This window comes from Schistocerca serialis, chromosome 5 (assembly GCF_023864345.2).
Source record: "Schistocerca serialis cubense isolate TAMUIC-IGC-003099 chromosome 5, iqSchSeri2.2, whole genome shotgun sequence".
Taxonomy (NCBI): domain Eukaryota; kingdom Metazoa; phylum Arthropoda; class Insecta; order Orthoptera; family Acrididae; genus Schistocerca; species Schistocerca serialis.
The window spans coordinates 259120004-259137663 of NC_064642.1; the positions used below are offsets into that span (position 1 = coordinate 259120004).

At 38.3% G+C, this 17660-nt stretch overlaps 1 protein-coding gene across 1 annotated transcript in view; it reads right to left on the minus strand.

The window, feature by feature from the left end:
- Window positions 1-831: 831 nt before the first annotated feature.
- The window catches only part of LOC126481052 (calpain-C), a 453845-nt gene continuing 437016 nt past the window's right edge, over window positions 832-17660 (minus strand). The window contains exons 17-18 of the mRNA XM_050104532.1: window positions 10229-10287; window positions 832-2698 (exon numbers count right to left, since the gene is read on the minus strand). Of these exons, the coding sequence (XP_049960489.1) occupies window positions 2672-2698; window positions 10229-10287 (86 nt within the window). The 3' untranslated portion in view covers window positions 832-2671. The remainder of the gene's footprint in view (window positions 2699-10228; window positions 10288-17660) is intronic.

The following is a 17660-nucleotide window of genomic DNA, read 5'->3' on the forward strand; positions in this document are numbered from 1 at the left end:
GTCATTGACAATTTGAGCAGTTCTTTGGTAGGGCATCATCCTTCATATGTTTTTGGTTTCTGTAAGTTATTTGGTGTGACTTTTACCTTGCATTCCACATGGAATACATTAGGAATGTCAGATGAGGATGAGAAAAAGCAAGCTTGAATAACTTCATTCCTCTTCACAGGTTACTTTACGTATAAGACATTATGGGTTGAATTTATAAATATAATGCTCATATTATTGGAATAAAACAATTGCCTATAGTTTTCTGAAGAACAATATTTTAGCTGCAGTTCATATTCATTCTCCCAAAGTGATGACATGTTTATATTGTGACCCGAGTGAGGTCAAGGATGATTATAGGGGTTACACTGGTTCATAGTTGGCTCCAACCACCTTTTTTTATTTCAAACAATTATTCCAAGAAGCAAAAACTTTGTTTCTCTTTCACCATTGGCATTCAATGCACTTAGTATAGTAAATGGAACATATCAGCCACCCCATAGATACTATGAATTACATGTCCCAATGTTGCCATTTCTTCTTTATTTCTTTCATGTTGCATTTTTCACAAGATCAATTTCCATCCTCAACATCACACACATCTTGCTTGCATAGTAAACAACATTCTCATTGTAATTCTATCTGAAAATGTTTGGTTCAAGCCATCTCCCTGACAGAACAAAAGTTCTAAAACTTTAGTACATTGGAATAGAACAAAGTGTCTCAGAGTTAGACAAAGTAACTTCGCTTCCATTATGTACTGCATGGTGGTTTCTAGAATATGTATTTGTGTCTGTACATCACTGTATAATCAATATATCATTACATTACATTAATTACTGTTGTCTTTTATTATTTTATTTACAAATTAATTTCAAAGGCATAACACATTATTTACAAATTTATGCAAAAATATTCTGTATAAAATATAATACAAACTTTATGTTTTTACATATTCTACACTTAGTTATTAGTGAAAATCACAAGTTACATAAAAAAATATAAATCACATAAAATTTGTACATCGTATCTCATAATGAGTTTTGTACATTTATAAATTGTGGTACCAAGGACTGAAAAAGTTAGATTTCAAGGTGGCTATCCACGATAACATACTGCACTTTTTAACAGCACTTTACAATTTATTGGAATGTTAATTATACAAATGGTACATAATGCTTGATTAATGAGGTACTTTATATTTGTTGTTCAGAGAAAAGGAAGATAATGTGCTCAAAAATGCCTTGTCAGTAGCTCAAGGTCTTCTCTCTTTCCCTGATCTAGTGCTCAATGGAGGATTTAAACATAGAATACACTGCTGTTCTCTGGATATATAATAGTAATTTTATTCTATAGAGTCACCATAACACTTCTTAGAACAGGAATCAAACATTCTCAGCATGATTTTATTTTACATTTGTGTGCTTATTGTTTACGTGAAGGTATCTTTTGGGAATTTCTTCAGTGTGCATATCCCAAGTGATATTAACATAAATAACCACAATGATATTGCTAAACATGACACCATATCAATTACTAAATGAGGCAAAATGTCAGTCAATATCACATGGTTGCACCTTTTAAAATCAAATCCATTTCTGTAAGAAATACAGAAACAAATGAAGTATCTATAAAGCATGTTAAAGATTATAGCATTCAAGAAATCAGGAGATGAGTAGATACATACAATGAAAATGAAACATGAAATAGGCCTACATGATGCTCACAGACTGGCAAAGACATAAATAATTAGCTAAAAAAACATATGTATATGATACTGGTAACAGGTGAGTACACAGCTGTAAGGATGGGGAAAACTGAAAGTGGAAAAAGTAAGAAGAAAGATTGCAATAACAAATTTTAGTAAACCAAGTCAAAAACTAAAACAAATCTATCTTGGTAGTCTATCATCTGATTTAACTGACTCATATGTTTCATATACTGCACTACTTGCGTAGCATATTTGTGGAAGAATTACTGCTAATAAAACTAAAGGAGCTGTTTCTGATTTGTTACAAATAGGTTGATTCAAGGAGAATACAATATCTACTTAATTTATTATTGCAATTTACAGAATTTGTAGCGAAAATGTAATGATATAAAAAAAGAAAGGGGAGTCACCAGTGACTGGGGAAGCAGGTGGGTGTGAAAAAGAGATAGGGTGCATGTTATTGCACAAGACACTGTTACGCGTTCTAAAAATTTAGTACTATCTTCAGAACTGTGTGTTCTAGTCCTCACAACTATGAAAGAAGCATGGAATATAGTTTGAAGTACCTGATCTTTTTATTTTAAAGCCATATCTCTATGGAGAAGTTCTACTAATGGTCAAAAGAAGAAAATAAATTTAAGTATAAGAGAAGTACTCTTGCTAATCAAGAATTACAACAAAAACTGACAAATTGAGGAAAATGTATATGTATATACACACACACACACACACACACACACACACACACATGTTTATGACTGTATATGTACAATTACTAAAAAATATACATACACTGTTGTAAAAAATATGTACAAATATAGATATCTGAACTTTCAAAATAATCACAATCAGTTTCAGCTGACCTAACTATAACAATGAGCTCTAAGCTCAGTCTAGCTAAGGACAAGACTACAGAATTCACACGTCATGGTCAATTTTATTGAGCAAGATGATAGTGCAGCTTCCTGTGTGTTAGCACATTAAAGATGTCTTCAGCCACTGAAACAGTAAAGAATTATAAATAATAAATAAGAAGTCTAAATGATTCTCATAATACACTCTACGACAAAAAAAAAAACCTACACAAGGCACCACATCATTAAATGTGATGTACATGTAAAGACAAACAAATGACAACAATTTCAGAAAAATTGGATGATTTATTCAAGAGAAAGCTCTTTACAAGTTTAGCACATCAATAATGCTTTGGTACACCTCTGGCCCTTATACAAGCAGTTGTTCAGTTTGAAATTGACTGATAGAGCTGTTGGATGTCCTCCTGGGGGATAACATGCCAAATTCCATCCAATTGGAATGTTAGATCATCAAAATCTTGAGCTGATTGGAAGGTCCTGCCCATAATGCTCCAAAGATTCTCAACTGGGAGAGATCTGGCGACCTTCCTGTTCAAGGTAGCGTTTGGCAATCATGAAGACAAGCAGTAGGTACTCTCACCACATGCGCGCGGGCATTATTTTTCTGAAATGTAAGGCCAGGATGGCTTGCCATGAAGGGCAACAAAACAACACATAGAATATTGTCAATGGTCTGCTGTGCTGTAAGGGTGCTGCAGATGGCAATCAAATGTTTAGAAATGGCACCCCAGACCATCATTCCTGGTTGTTGGGCTGTATGGCAAGCGACAGCCAGGGTGGAATCCCGTGACTGTCCAGGGTGTCTCCAGGCTCTTCTTCACTGGTCATCAGAGCCCAGTTTGAAGTGTAACTCAAATTGAAGACAGTTTTACTTCCATCAATGAGATTCTGGGCTGAAGATGTGTCCAGAGATGCCACAGACAGCAGTGGGATACCAACCTGACTGTCACCCAATGTATGGGCCAATACCCAGGAGTGATGGTCGGATGGTCAGGGGTGCCATTTCATTTCATAACAGGACCCTTTTTGCTATTTTTTGTGGCACCCTTATAGCACAGCGGTACATCAAAGATATTCTACACCCCACTTTGTTACCCTTCTTGGCAAACCATTCTGGGCTTACATTTGAGCAAGATAATGCCCACCTACATATAGCACGAGTTTCTACTGCTTGTCTTCATGCTTAACAAACCATAGCTGACTGCGGTGGCCACGCGGTTCTAGGCGCTGCAGTCCGAAACCGCGCGACTGCTACGGTTGCAGGTTCGAATCCTGCCTCAGGCATGGATGTGTGTGATATCCTTAGGTTAGTTAGGTTTAAGTAGTTCTAAGTTCTAGGGGACTGATGACCATAGATGTTAAGTCCCATAGTGCTCAGAGCCTCAGAGCCATTTGAACCATTTTGAACAAACCATACCTTGGTTAGCAAGGTTGATGGATCTCTCACAATTGAGAATTTAGAGCATTATGGGCACGGCCCTCCAACCACCCCAGATTTTGATGATCTGACATGTCAATTGAGCAGAATTTGCATAATATCCCTCAGGAGGACATCCAACAATTCTATCAATCAGTGCCAAGCTGAATAAATGCTTACATGTTGGTCAGAGGTGGACCAATACATCACTGACCTGCTCAATTTGTGAAGGTCTTTCTTTTGAATAAATAGTCCAATTTTTCTGAAATTGTAATCATTTGTTTGTCTGTACCTATACATCACATCTCCTGATTTTCATTCCATTCAGAATTAACAATTACTTCATGGTGCATAGTCTTGTTTTTTAGTGTAAAACAATAGGCAGATGAAAAAAGGAATAAAAGTCCATTATTTGCGAATGTTTTAATTATGACCTTACAAAATGAAGTTACACAATAGGCAGACGAAAAAAGGAATAAAAATCCATTGTTTGTCAATGTTTTAATTATGACCTCACAAAATAAAGTTACACAATTAATTTTTGTTTGTTTTCAGGTAAATGTCTGCAGTTCTGGTACATTTTGATATCAGTGCATAACAGTACACTAATTCACCACTAGAGGAGCCAAAACAAATTAGCCAAATTATCAAATGTAGATTATCATGTAGTAAAACATTTTTGGCCCCTCCGGAAATGTTATTGCCATGGCAAGCCAATCCAGATCCTAATATGCACAGGTAAAAGACAAACTACTTTTCTACCATGGAGTTGGAGATGTCCTTATGGGAACTGGTGACAGTAGTTGGCAACAGAGAAAATATTGGACACTATTTTGGCACTGTTCTGTGAAGAACCACATTAATCTAGACTCCAGTACAGTGCTGAAACTCTCATCATGCCACAGATGTGTCACCTTTCTTCTAAACAGCCTTACAGACAATCATTATATAGCTACAGTATTTCTTCTTGAGCTCTTCAGTGTTACATCTGCAGTGTTCTACTCAACTCTTTGTAGGTAGAACACAGTTTATGATCACTGACATTGGCAGTAATGTATAGAAGAGTGGAACAACCAGGCAGACGCTGTAATTTATGACTGCAGAGTTCGTGAACTAATGGGCTAACTAGATTCAAAGTCCAGAGAGATGCAAACTCAACATAAGTATGGACAAAATGGTTCAGGGAGCAGTCTGAATTGAAAAACATAAACACAGGCCGGGTCAATCATCCTGCTATCAATTTCACCTACTGAAGACTTCAGAGCCTCTCTAGTAACTGAAGAACAAGTGTAGGGCCATAATATTTCCTGGGACTCTCCCATGAGAATTCTTTTTAGAAATGAGCAAAATTATGTAATGAATTAAAAGTGCATATTCCATATTACAGGGGGTACAAGTGTTACCCTTGACCCATTTGCCTTGAGGACTTAACTGTGGACAAGATCTCATCAGAGGTGGGCTTACATATGGATGAGTAGATATTGTTCACATGAAAATCTTAGACACTGCAAGGTGGAATCAAGGCAGGTCCCATACCTCTTCAATGAAGCATAGAGGAATCTTAGTTTAGAAATCTATCAGTCACCTTTAAATCAGTTTGAGAAAAAAGGCAGGAACTATTACTATAAATTGTAGCTTGTGATATGACATGAGTCCATCACTGGAAGCTTGAGATTAATAGTACAAGTACTGAGTATAGGGAAAGAGTAGATGAGGTCCCACTCTAGGCCAGATTTCTCCCATCAGCAGGGAAGTCCCAGAAAATTTATTTTTTTATTTAAATGGGAGATACTCAATGATTTCCTTCACGATAAAATGATCATGCCCTCTTTGGGGCAACACCTTATCATAGGCAACTCAGTGCTGGGCAGGAGGGTTTGCATGTCTGAGATGCTAAGGGTTATGCTGGCAGTAGTATAGCTATGGCAGGGCCACCCAAGCCAGGCAGTCCTTGAAGGGGCTAACAAAGAGCATTCCACAACTTGGTGAAGGGAGGGCCATTTTTCTCTCAGGGAACTCCACAAGCAGTGGGTGGGTATGACCAAAATAACCCTGAGTTTCCTGAGTAGTGACTGGCCAACATTGCCAGACATCATCTACAAAAAGTCTGAGCATACTTCAAGGACCATCGATACGTGCAGTGGTGGAATGTTGTGTGTTTCAGAGAATGAAAGCCTTGGCCTCACTGCCTGGACTGCAAGAATACATATAACACCTCAACCTCAAGTGTATTATGTGCCGATTAGGTGAATGGCTGTTGAGGTAAAGCAGGCTCTAGTGGGTTACCTCTGGGGCACCTGTCACCCCCAGTTGTATAAGACTTTCTCAGGCACCCTGGGTTCTGCCTGCATCAACATTTGTCTTCGCAGCAGCTCAGGGGATCCCTATGGGGTGACATCAATTCAGATCTACTCCTGGACAGGTGTACCATCAGGTAGCACATACACCATGCAACAACGAGAGCTTGGGTGGTCAGTCTGCCCGAGAAAAAGACTCAGGATTATAGTAACAGAGCACTAGTCTGCAATAATACTTTCACAGTAATCAGGAGAACAGTGGCAACCTTTGAGATCTCTACTTTCTACAGTTACAAGGGGTTGTAGGGCATTTCTTGGTCCTTAAAAAGTGTTGAACACCTTTGTAATGGATCACTTATTGTTAAAATTGCCATATCACACCAAATACCTAAACATCTCGGCTGCAAGACATTAGATGACTATCCTGTTGTGAGTAGTATCATAACACACTTAACTTCTGTAAAGACACTGTTACCTGCTCTGATATAATGGAAATGAATCCTCAGCAATTATTTGAAGAATGGAAAAACATAAGTATCACAGAAGTAAAGAATTATACGAGGAGAGCCAATGGCATATTAGAGAAAACTGCAACATTTATTCTAACCTTCAGTATGGTGGAGTTAACTGAATGTATTCTTATAGACTATATCCATTTTGAGGATTGCTCATTTGTCCAAAACCCAATGTAATGCTTTAAATGCCAAAGATTTGATCATACCACTATGGTATGTAACAGAATGACTAATTATGGAAGTTGTGGAGAGACAACTCAGAAAATCAGGTCACTCTTGTATACTTTTCCTGAAATTTATAAATTGTTCTAGGAATCACACAGTATGGAGCAGGAAGTGTAGAGTTTGTAATGAGGTTAGGATAATTCTGGAGTTGAAAGTCACGAGATGCGTACCTTATGGTGAAGCTAAAAAAATTTTCAAAGCTATGCAACCTCTGGTGTTTGCTACTTCTTTTGCATCAGCCTTTAAGAAGCCTGTGATGCCTCCACACAAACCCAAACCACAGATTCAAGTATGAATACATGCACTTTTCAGTGTAGCTGCAGGGGAAAAGCTACACTGAACCCCAAAACTGTTCGGAAGTCATCAGCGATGGACTTGGAACCTCAGCCACATACCACTGTGCATTGTTAGAGGCCCACTAAGCCGTCCCCTCTACCTATGTAACCAAATCTTTCCATAGCTAAGGAAAAAGTCACACAAAAAGTCATTTGCAGTGGAAGTGGCAGCTAAAGCTTGGATCAGCAAGCACTCTCCCTTTCTACAGGTTATTTTACTGTAAGAACACTTATAAGCACATGGAGGAACTGGAGAGCCAGTCCCTTCTGACCTCCTGGGTTAATCACCACCACTGAGGGAGAAGGGCGAGGACAATCATCACAGTTCGGTGACCCTCACAAGGACTTATGTGTTGCAGTGGAATTTAAAGGGATACAAATCTAATTTGGAAGAATTAGAGACAGGGATAAGATTGGTGTGGCTGTTTTCATTGATGACAGATGCTACTCCTCTGCTGCGCCTGTTACTATGGCCATAGAAGTATACTTTCAGTGGAAATTTTCACAAAGCTAAGATCACTGTGGCTATGGCCTTGCCACAGTGGATGCACTGGTTCCCGTCAGATTACCAAAGTTAGGCACTGTCGGGTGTGACCGGCACTTGGATGGGTGACCATCCGGGCCGCCATGCGCTGTTTTTCGGTGTGCACTCAGCCTTGTGATTCCAATTGAGGAGCTACTCAGCTGAATAGTAGTGGCTCCAGTCACAGACAACCATTGTAACGATCAGGAGCGCAGTGTGCTGACCACACGCCCCTTCTATCCGCATCCTCAGCTGAGGATGACATGGCAGGCGGGTGGTCCCGATGGGCCACTTGTGGCCTTAAGACAGAGTGCTGCTAAGATCACTGTGTGTTCTTAATAACTTCCACATTATGATCCATTGAATGCAGATGCACTAACAGAGTTTGGGCCCAGCTACCACTTGCTCCAGGGGTCAAACTATTGAGCACCTCATCCACTGAGAGAATATCTGCCTTTTGAACTCTGGTCAGGTGACATTTTCTGCAGCTACAGGGTCATCTTCAGCCACTGACCTTCTTTTTTATTTTTGCTCACCAGATATTACAAACTCAGATCAGTGGGAATTGGCCATAGATTTGCATTCTAGTGGACATTTTCCAGTGTGATCCATCTGTTGACTTGGATGGTGGTCAATAAGAGATGGCAAAGATGGATACTTCCAAAAGGACAGACTGGTTATAAAACAGTCAGCAGGCCATCTTCAAACAACAGGAAGGTGCCCAGAAGATGGTAGACTATATCACATGTGTTATCTAATGAGCTGTAGCTGATTCTGTTCCCCAATATAGCAACTATCTCAGATGATAGCATGTTCCTTCACAGAATTAAGAATATCGCTTGGCAGTCAGAACCAAGTGTGCAGCTTTGTGGAAATTCAAACACTGTCCAACTACAGAAAATCTTCATGCCTTCAGATCAGTGAGAGCACAAGTGAGGGAATTATAAAGGAATGGAAGAGGAACTCCTGGAATGAATTCATGTGTTCCATTAATTGATCCACTTCCACTGCATGAGTGTGAGACAGATTTCAGGCAAGGGTGGACTCCTTTCCTTACAGCCTTGTTGAGGAATGGCGTCTTGGTAGAAGTACCTAAAGACATGGGTCAGGTTTTATTTGAACATTTTATTACTTTTTTACTGAGACTGCATCATGTAGACAAACTCCAGAGTTCCAGATGTGAAGATGATGTGGCTCCACTTCTTTATCTGTAATGAGGAGGTCTACAATCTTTCATTTTCCATATGGTAATTGGAATTAGCTTTGTCCACAGCCAGAGACACTGCTACAGGACAGAGCAGGTTCATTATGCCATGCTCTGTCACCTGTGACCCAGAGACAAAGGAAAACTCCTTTCTTATTTCAATTAGATATGGTTTGATGGACAGTACACCGCCACTTGGAAGGAAGTAATATTAATCCCATTATGGAAACCAGACAAGGATTGTACTGACTCTAAAGCCTACCAGAGCATATCCCTTACCAGTCACAGGGCAAGACTCTCAAGCACATGGTCAACTGTCACCTCACCTGGCTCCTCAAATCCCAAAGTCACATGTGCAGTTTCAGGTGCTACTGTTCCATCCTTGATAACTTAATTCTGCTCAAGACAGTGATGCAGGAGGCCTTATTATAATGTGTTTTTGAGGTTGGAGAAGTGTACAACAATATTTGGAGGTACATCATCTTTCACCAGTTTCATGTATGGGGACTATGTGGATGTGTGCCAATTCTTATCCAGTCCTTCCTTGGGGACTGGTGCTTTTGAGATCATGTTGGTGACACCTTGTCAGACCACTGCATTCCAGAGAATGCCCTCCCCCCACCTCCTCCCTCCACCCCCTCCCCCCACCCACCCCCCACCCCCCACCCCCCACCCCCCACCACGAAGCAATGTACTATATGTCACACTGTTTGCTGTCACTGTCAATGGCATTTCCTACATGCTCAGGAGTTCTGTTAAACACTCTTTGTTTGTAGATAACTTTGCAGTTTGCAACTCCAATACAATTACCAATATCATTATTGTTTTTTGCATTCAGAATTAATAATTTTTCTGCCTCCTGTTGCTGTTTTTATTGTTCTACTGCTGGATCTGCTGATGGACCAGTTTATTTCATATAACATCAGATAAACTTTATATTTACTTGAAATTCTAGTTTACAAACATGGGTACTGCTTGCAAGCTAAGTAGAATTGTCAGTTTACTCAAACTGTGTGGAAACTACGTAAATTAATGAGAAAATAACTCTACTGCTAACAAATGGACTGAAATAGCTACATTCAGAGCTCCCAGCTGGAAAAAAAATAATTAATTGCTGCTGTACAATGATGAAACATACCTCTGCAAGGCTTAGTTTAATACTTCCATTCTGCAAAGGATCCTTTGATTCAAAAACATCTGAAATGAAACAAAAGATATATTTTTATTTACTGACACACTTTGGTGATAAAACCTTTAACCAAAAGTACAAAAATGTAATATAAGATACTGGGAGACCCACATGAAACCAGTACTCCTCATGTTACTATTATCTATTCTTTTTTAGTTAATTCATTGTTACTTGAATCTTGGGCATGAGACATACTGGTCTTACTTGGGACATACTATAAAAAAGAAAGAAAACCAATAGAGATTGTACAAATGCATATAGTTCAGGAAATAATAATCCAAGAGCTAACAGTTTCTAACAATAAGTGAGTTTAAAACACAGTTGCCCTATAAAGCAAACAACACAATAGCGACTGAACATCAACTTGATGTAGCAGCCATGAGTACACATCTTACAATGTGGAGACAAGTATTTAATTACAACAAATAATCCTGAAAAAACTATCCTGTTCTTACACAGTCTGCTCACAATATACACTTACAAACAAATCAAATATAGTGCAGAACAGCATACCAATGATTAATTGCACACATAGCAAGATTACTAGAATTTTGTAGCTTGTTGTTGTTGCTGTTATTTTTTCAGTCTTAAGACTAGTTTGGTGCAATTGTCCAGACTAGTCTATCCTCCTCAAGTGCCCCCATTTTTGTACAACTACTGCAGCCTATCTTCTTATTGTATTCAAGCTCTGATATCTCCCTATGCATTTTACCTTCCCCACTTCCCTTCATTGTTAGATTAACTACTTTTTGTTGCTTCAGAGTGTATCCTATCAAACTACCCCTTCTTTTTGAAAGTAATGCCATGAAGATCTTTATCCCCATCTCATTTCAGTACTTCTGTATTCATTATCCAATCTGATGATCTAATCTCCAGCATTCTTCTGTAACACCACATCTCAAGAGTTCACACTTCTTTGAGAAAGAGAGATTCTCACACTTACATTTAGTGTTAGATGTTCACATATTTATCTTTTTCAGTAAACTTTCGCTTGTTATTTAGCAGTCTACATTTTGTATGCATTGTTCAAGTAACATATAACTTCAGTTTCCCAATTTTTCTGAGGTGTAAGAAGAAAAGTTTGCTTTTCTATTCAAACATGTGAATATGGCAGCAGTTCTTAAAGAAAAAGAATAATAAACAAATTACAGCTATTGAAATGTAGTACATTGTAAGTGAGCAAATCTCACAAGTGCACTTGGGAGCTATTTTCCTTTTAAAATTAGCCAATTATTTTCAAAGATTAATGGAGAAGTGAGGTTCAACTGCAGGATAGCTCAATTATTATGGGCTTCAGATGGACATTACCAATATACAAGTCATCATCATTATCAACTATTTTTCCACCCAGTTCTTTCTCCTTGTAGTATGGTTTTGAGCTTTATGCATCCCAATATACCTCGACTTTGTCTTGATGTAATCTACCCATCTTTTCTCAGAACAGTAACTTTTACCATGAGAAATCTAAATGCAATTTCCATTTCAGTTTCAAAACAGCCACCATGAATCTCTTCAACTTTATTTTTTTCTCTACCTCATTATTTTCCTTCCTGCCCTTCTCATTATACCCAACAATTTTCTTTCAAGATACCATGGGGAAATGATTAATTTTAGGATTATTTTATCAGTTAAGGTTTGTGTTAACATGGTATATGTTATGACTGCAGCACCCTCAGTTTAATTTCTCTACTTCAGATCCACAGAGAATTTGCTTCATAGTGCTGCCTTTGGTTTTTCAAATGAACAATCAACCTCTTAGGCAGAATACAGTGCTGCAGTCAGCAAAATGCCCATATAAGACAAAAAGTGTCTGGAACAATTGTTAGATAAGTTACTACTGTTACAATGGCAGTTTATCAAGATTTCACAAATGGAGTGTGAATAGCAGGAATTCAGTAAAACATCAAATATCCAACATCACTGTGGCTGGAGAAAGATCCTGCAAGAACAGGACCAATTAGAATAGAATCATTCAACATGACAGAAGTGCAACCATTTCACAACTTGCTTCAGATTTCAATAATAGGATATCAGTAAGTGTTAGCATGCAAACCTTTCAATGAAACATGATCGATATGGGCTTTTGGAGCCCAAGGTCCACCTGTGTACCCTTGATGACTGCATGACACAAAGCTTTATGTCTTGCCTGGATACATCAACACCAACATTGGACTGTTGATGACTGGAAACATGTTACCTGGTCAGACGAGTCTCATTTCAAATTTCATCAAGTGGATGGATGTGTAGGTTATGGAGACAACCTCATGAACCATGGACCCTGCATGTCAGCAGGGCACAGCTCAAGCTGGTGGAGGCTCTGTAATGGTGTGGGGTGTGTGTAGTTGAAGTGATATGGGACCCTCGATACATCTACGTATGACTCTGACAGGTGACGATATTGTGAAAAGAAAAATTGCTACTCAGCATATAGCAAATATGCTGAGCCACAGATAGGCACAATAAAACGACTGTCACAAAATACAGCTTTTGGTCTCTAAAATTAGATGACAAACACAGGTGACACATATATAAGCATCCTGTCTGATCACCTGCATCCATTCATGTCCATTGTGCATTCCGATGGTTAATTCCAGCAGGATAATGTGACACCCCACACATCCAGAATTGCTACAGAGTGGCTCCAGGAACACTCTTCTGAGTTTAAACACTTCTGCTGGCCACCATATTCCCCAGACATGAATATTATTGAACATATCTGGGATGCCTTGCAACTTGCTGTTCAGAAGAGATCTCCATCCCCTCCTACTCTTATGGATTTATGGACAGCCCTGCAAGATTCATGGTGTCAATTCCCTCCAGCACTACTGCAGACATTAGTCGAGTCCATGCCATGTTGTGTTTCAGCACTTCTGCATGCTCGCGGGGGTCCTACATGATATTTGGGCAGATGTATCAATTTCTTTGGCTCTTCAGTGTATAAAAGGTTACGTCCTGACTGATTGACTCATCATCACCCAGCCCAAACTGCTAAGAATAGAAACTTGAAATTTGGAGAAGATGTGGACCTTATACTGTAAGCTTTGTTTAACAAGGAGTTTTTGAAATTCCAACCCTAAGTGAGTGAAATAGGGGATGAAGGGTTTTTTGAAAAATGTCGCTATTAAGGCAATTTTGAATCTAGATGTACGAAAATTGGTATTATTTCTCAGTCAGAAATAAAGAAGTACGTGTATCAGCAGTTTAGGAAATTTAGCCCAATTGGTGTGAAATGGTGGGTGAAAGCCTTCTTTTATAAAAATATAATTATTAAAGAACTATTTCAATATTCTTAAAGCTTCATCAATGAACATAGGTATTGGACTCCTCAGTTACAAATAAAAGAATATGTGCATCATTGTTTTTGGAAATTGAGCCCCTAAGTGAGTGAAATAGGGGATGAGACTTTTATGAAAATATTTTATTATGAAAGCATTTTTAAAGCTAAATCTATGAAAATTAAAATTTGACTTCTCAGTTAGAAATTTTAAAAAAGCATATGTTTCACTGTTTTTGGTATTCAACCCCTATGAGGGTGAAATGGGGGATGAAAGTTTTTATGGAAATATTTCATTGTGCAAGCATTTTTGAAGCTAAATCTACGAAAATTTGTATTTACCTTCTCTGTTAGAAATAAAACATACACATGTCACTGTTTTTGGAAACTCAACCCCTAAGGGAGTGAAACAGGGGCTGAAACGTTTTATGAAATGCAAAAGCATTTTTAAAGCTAAATCTTTGGAAATTGGTTTTTGACTTCTCGGTTAGAGATGGAAAAAATGTGCTTCACTGTTTTTGGAAATTCAATCCCTAAGGGAATGAAATATGGTCAGACTGATGCACTGACTCATCATCAACAAGCCAAAACTGCTAAGGGTGGAAACTTGAGAACAGGGTGTGGATCTTAATATGTAGGCATCACTTAAGAAAGAATTGTCTGAAATTCCACTTCTAAGGGGTTGAAATAGGGGATGAAAGGCTTTTTGAAAGCACATCACTATTAAGGGAATTTTTAATCTAAAACTATGAAAACTGGTATTTGGTTTCTCAGTCAGAAAACAAAAAAATACACGTTTCAGCATTTTTGGAAATTCAACTGTTAAGGGGGTAAAACAGTGGTGAAAGTTTTTTTGAAAATAAATAATTGCTAGAGAAGTACTGAAGGATTTTTAAGGCTACACCCATGACAATTGGTATTTCACTTCTCAGTTAGAAATTTAAAAAAATAAAAAAAAGGTGTGTTTCTTTGTTTCTGGAAAATCAACCTAAAGTGCAACAGGGGCTGAAAACTTTTAAGAAAATATTTTGTCACATTAAAAAATTTCAAAGCTAAATTTATGGAAACTCGTATTTCACTACTTGGTTAGACATAAAGAAATATTTGTTAGGGGCCACAAGTCATTATGAAAATATCTCCACAAGAATGTAAAAGGCTACTAGAATCACTTTTTGCTCAGAAGTACACTTGGAAAAGACTATGCTTATATGGCCTTAATTAGCAAGTAAAGCTTGGAAGGTGCTGCAATTTGTGAACAACAACAAAAAATTTGATTAAATAAAAACAAAAGACATCTCTGCAGGCCATACAGTCTGCACAAGTAAAACAGCAAGTGCTAAGCTAGTTTCAGTATACAAACACATCACATGACAATATTAAGACAGAATCGAGTAGTATTTTTCTACTCATTCACATTGTTTGCATTCCCTGCCCAAAAATAAAGCTTGTGCCAGTGATACATTTTTGTACTTTCATGTTATGATAATATCAAGATGTAGACATGAACTGTCTGACATGCTTTGTTGGTTATCTTTGCCATAATAATTTAAGTTCAATGCGTTTCCCTTTAGTTTCTTTTCAAACATTCTTATATGCATTTGTGAAGAACAAAAACTCAATTCTATGCATTCTAAAACCACATTTAATTATTTATGTTGTTAAACTAAGAGGCCACATAATTGTTGACCCCATCTAAGAACTTTTGTGCCTTCCCATGAATGCCATTTTTGACAAACAACAGTAATATGTACAAGTGACAGTGGCAGCCTATTCCATGCCAACGCTGAAAAACTCGGCAAACTCTACAATGAAAAAGTTTTGGAGCTTGCTGGCCCATCAAATACAACAAATATGGGATTAATTCTGCAAAGCTCACATATCACAGCACAGTGAACATTTCTGATAAGACAGAAGATGATGTTAGTCTTGACTTAAAACCTCTATCACCTCAGATAAGTACTCCTGGGACACAATCATATGTAACAATGAGACCTATGAGAGAGTCACAACCACAGTTCATAGCAAATGGCCAGACATCTAAAATCCACAGTAGCAGTGGAGCATCTGCATACTATTGTCAGAAAGCACCTCAACACACACATTCAAGATTTCAAAAAGACTGTATTTGTCAGAGAGGCATACGGGCATGATGTTCCTCATAGAGGCTGATTCTGATATCTGCACACTACCTGTTGCCACATGACAGACAACTAACACGATGTCCAAGCACAGCTGAAGGCAATCAGAAAGGTGCCACCTTCAACGTTGGTTTTTCCAGGCCATTCACATGGTCATTTGTAATTGTTGACATCTCTGAAACTAGTTTAGGTGCCGGACTAGAGGTCACACTGATTACAAAGTGTTACAGAGAATCAACAATCGATTCACCTCTTATAAACATAGCACAACTACAATACAGGAGTCCTCTGAGCTCTGCACAATTAAACCATCAAGTGAGGTGCAGGTACAGGTTCACTGCAATGGCATCAAGCATGATACAGTCCACCACATCTGAAGTATACCCGGACAACCATCTCACTATGTGCACAGAACTGCAACTGAATGCTTAACAAATGCAAAGTCAACATTTGATCACATGCCAGTCTGACAGCCCTTACACCTTATCCGCAAGGAAGATCGCTCTTCGAGGCCATTTGGTGATTATTAGGCCTTAAATGCAGGGACAATACCAGATAGGTATCCAGACCCCAGCATAAAGTATTTCACCAGAGTACCAGCTGGCACATTATCACAGCATTTGGTTTCTTTGAATTTTTATTCCCACCTTTTGGCCTCAACAATGTCACTCAGAAAGGACAACATTTTGTGGATGAGGTACTCAAAGCAATTTCATTTTTTTTTGTTACTTGAATAATTTCCCCTGGTGCTCAAGCCCAGGAAGAACATCTGTGTTTGTTGCTCCCATGAGGGGAATTTGTAATATATCTTTTTCTCATGTGGAACAAATGTTTATGCACAACCAAGCAAGCGATTTATATGGCTCAAATACTCATTATGACTGCAAGAGACAGGTTATCTCCAACTCATGATATAAAGACTGTGGATATAATGTGGAACATTACATGTACGATGGACTGACTACTTCAGATTTAGAATTGCTGAGACTAGGATTACAATGGAACTGTAAGTAGCAACATTGTTGTAAGCTGCCATCTTGAAAGCAGAATGAAATTTGATCAACTGTGATAACATTTCAGCCAAGAGGATGATGTAAACTGGAATGTAGCTAGGAAAATGATTTATTTTAAACTATATGCACCACAGTTGTTTATGTTCGATTTTAAGAGATTAAATTCTGGACTTTATCAAAATAGATGCAAAGTACATCTATTGCTTTTAAACCATGGAACAGTATTAAATGAAAGCCAGTGCATCATCAGGAAGATCATTTTTGTGTGGCTTAAGACAGGCAGTGTTATTCACCCACTTGATATCTCATGCACATCACTGTAAATCAGTCAGCAACCAGCAGCAGCAAGTAGAGTAACACAGGCAGTGACTCGCATTTTTCTGTAAGAACTTGCAGTCAGCACAACAGAAGTGGAATGTATATGACACAGAGCTGTTATCAGTTTTACTTCTGACCACAAATAGATGGTTGATGAGTGATTACATTTGCAGATCAAAAACCTATTACTTCAGCATTCAAGTACATTAGTGACAAGTGCTCATCAAGGCAGTTTTGACATATTGAGTTCATAAGTCACTTTAAAACAGACATTCATAACATGATAGATGCTGAAAATGTACTGGCTAACTACTTTTTTGGTATGAGATGGAGTATAGACTACAAAGAACTTACTGTTGAGCAGGCCATGGATTCATAGTTACAACAGTTGTTGACAACTCATCTACAGGGCTATGTTCAACCAGATTCCTGTGCCCAACTCTAAGTTCCATACACTTGTAGAAGCTTCACAAGACAGCTTTTGGTAGTGTCCACATCTTATCTCATCTGAGGGTCAATACTAATGTCAGACTGCATGCAGACACACATGCATGGGTACTTTCTTGCATACCCTGCCTACAGTGTAAAGTGGATTGTCACATGGATGCTGAAGTTGGTAACTTCCAAGGTGCACCAGT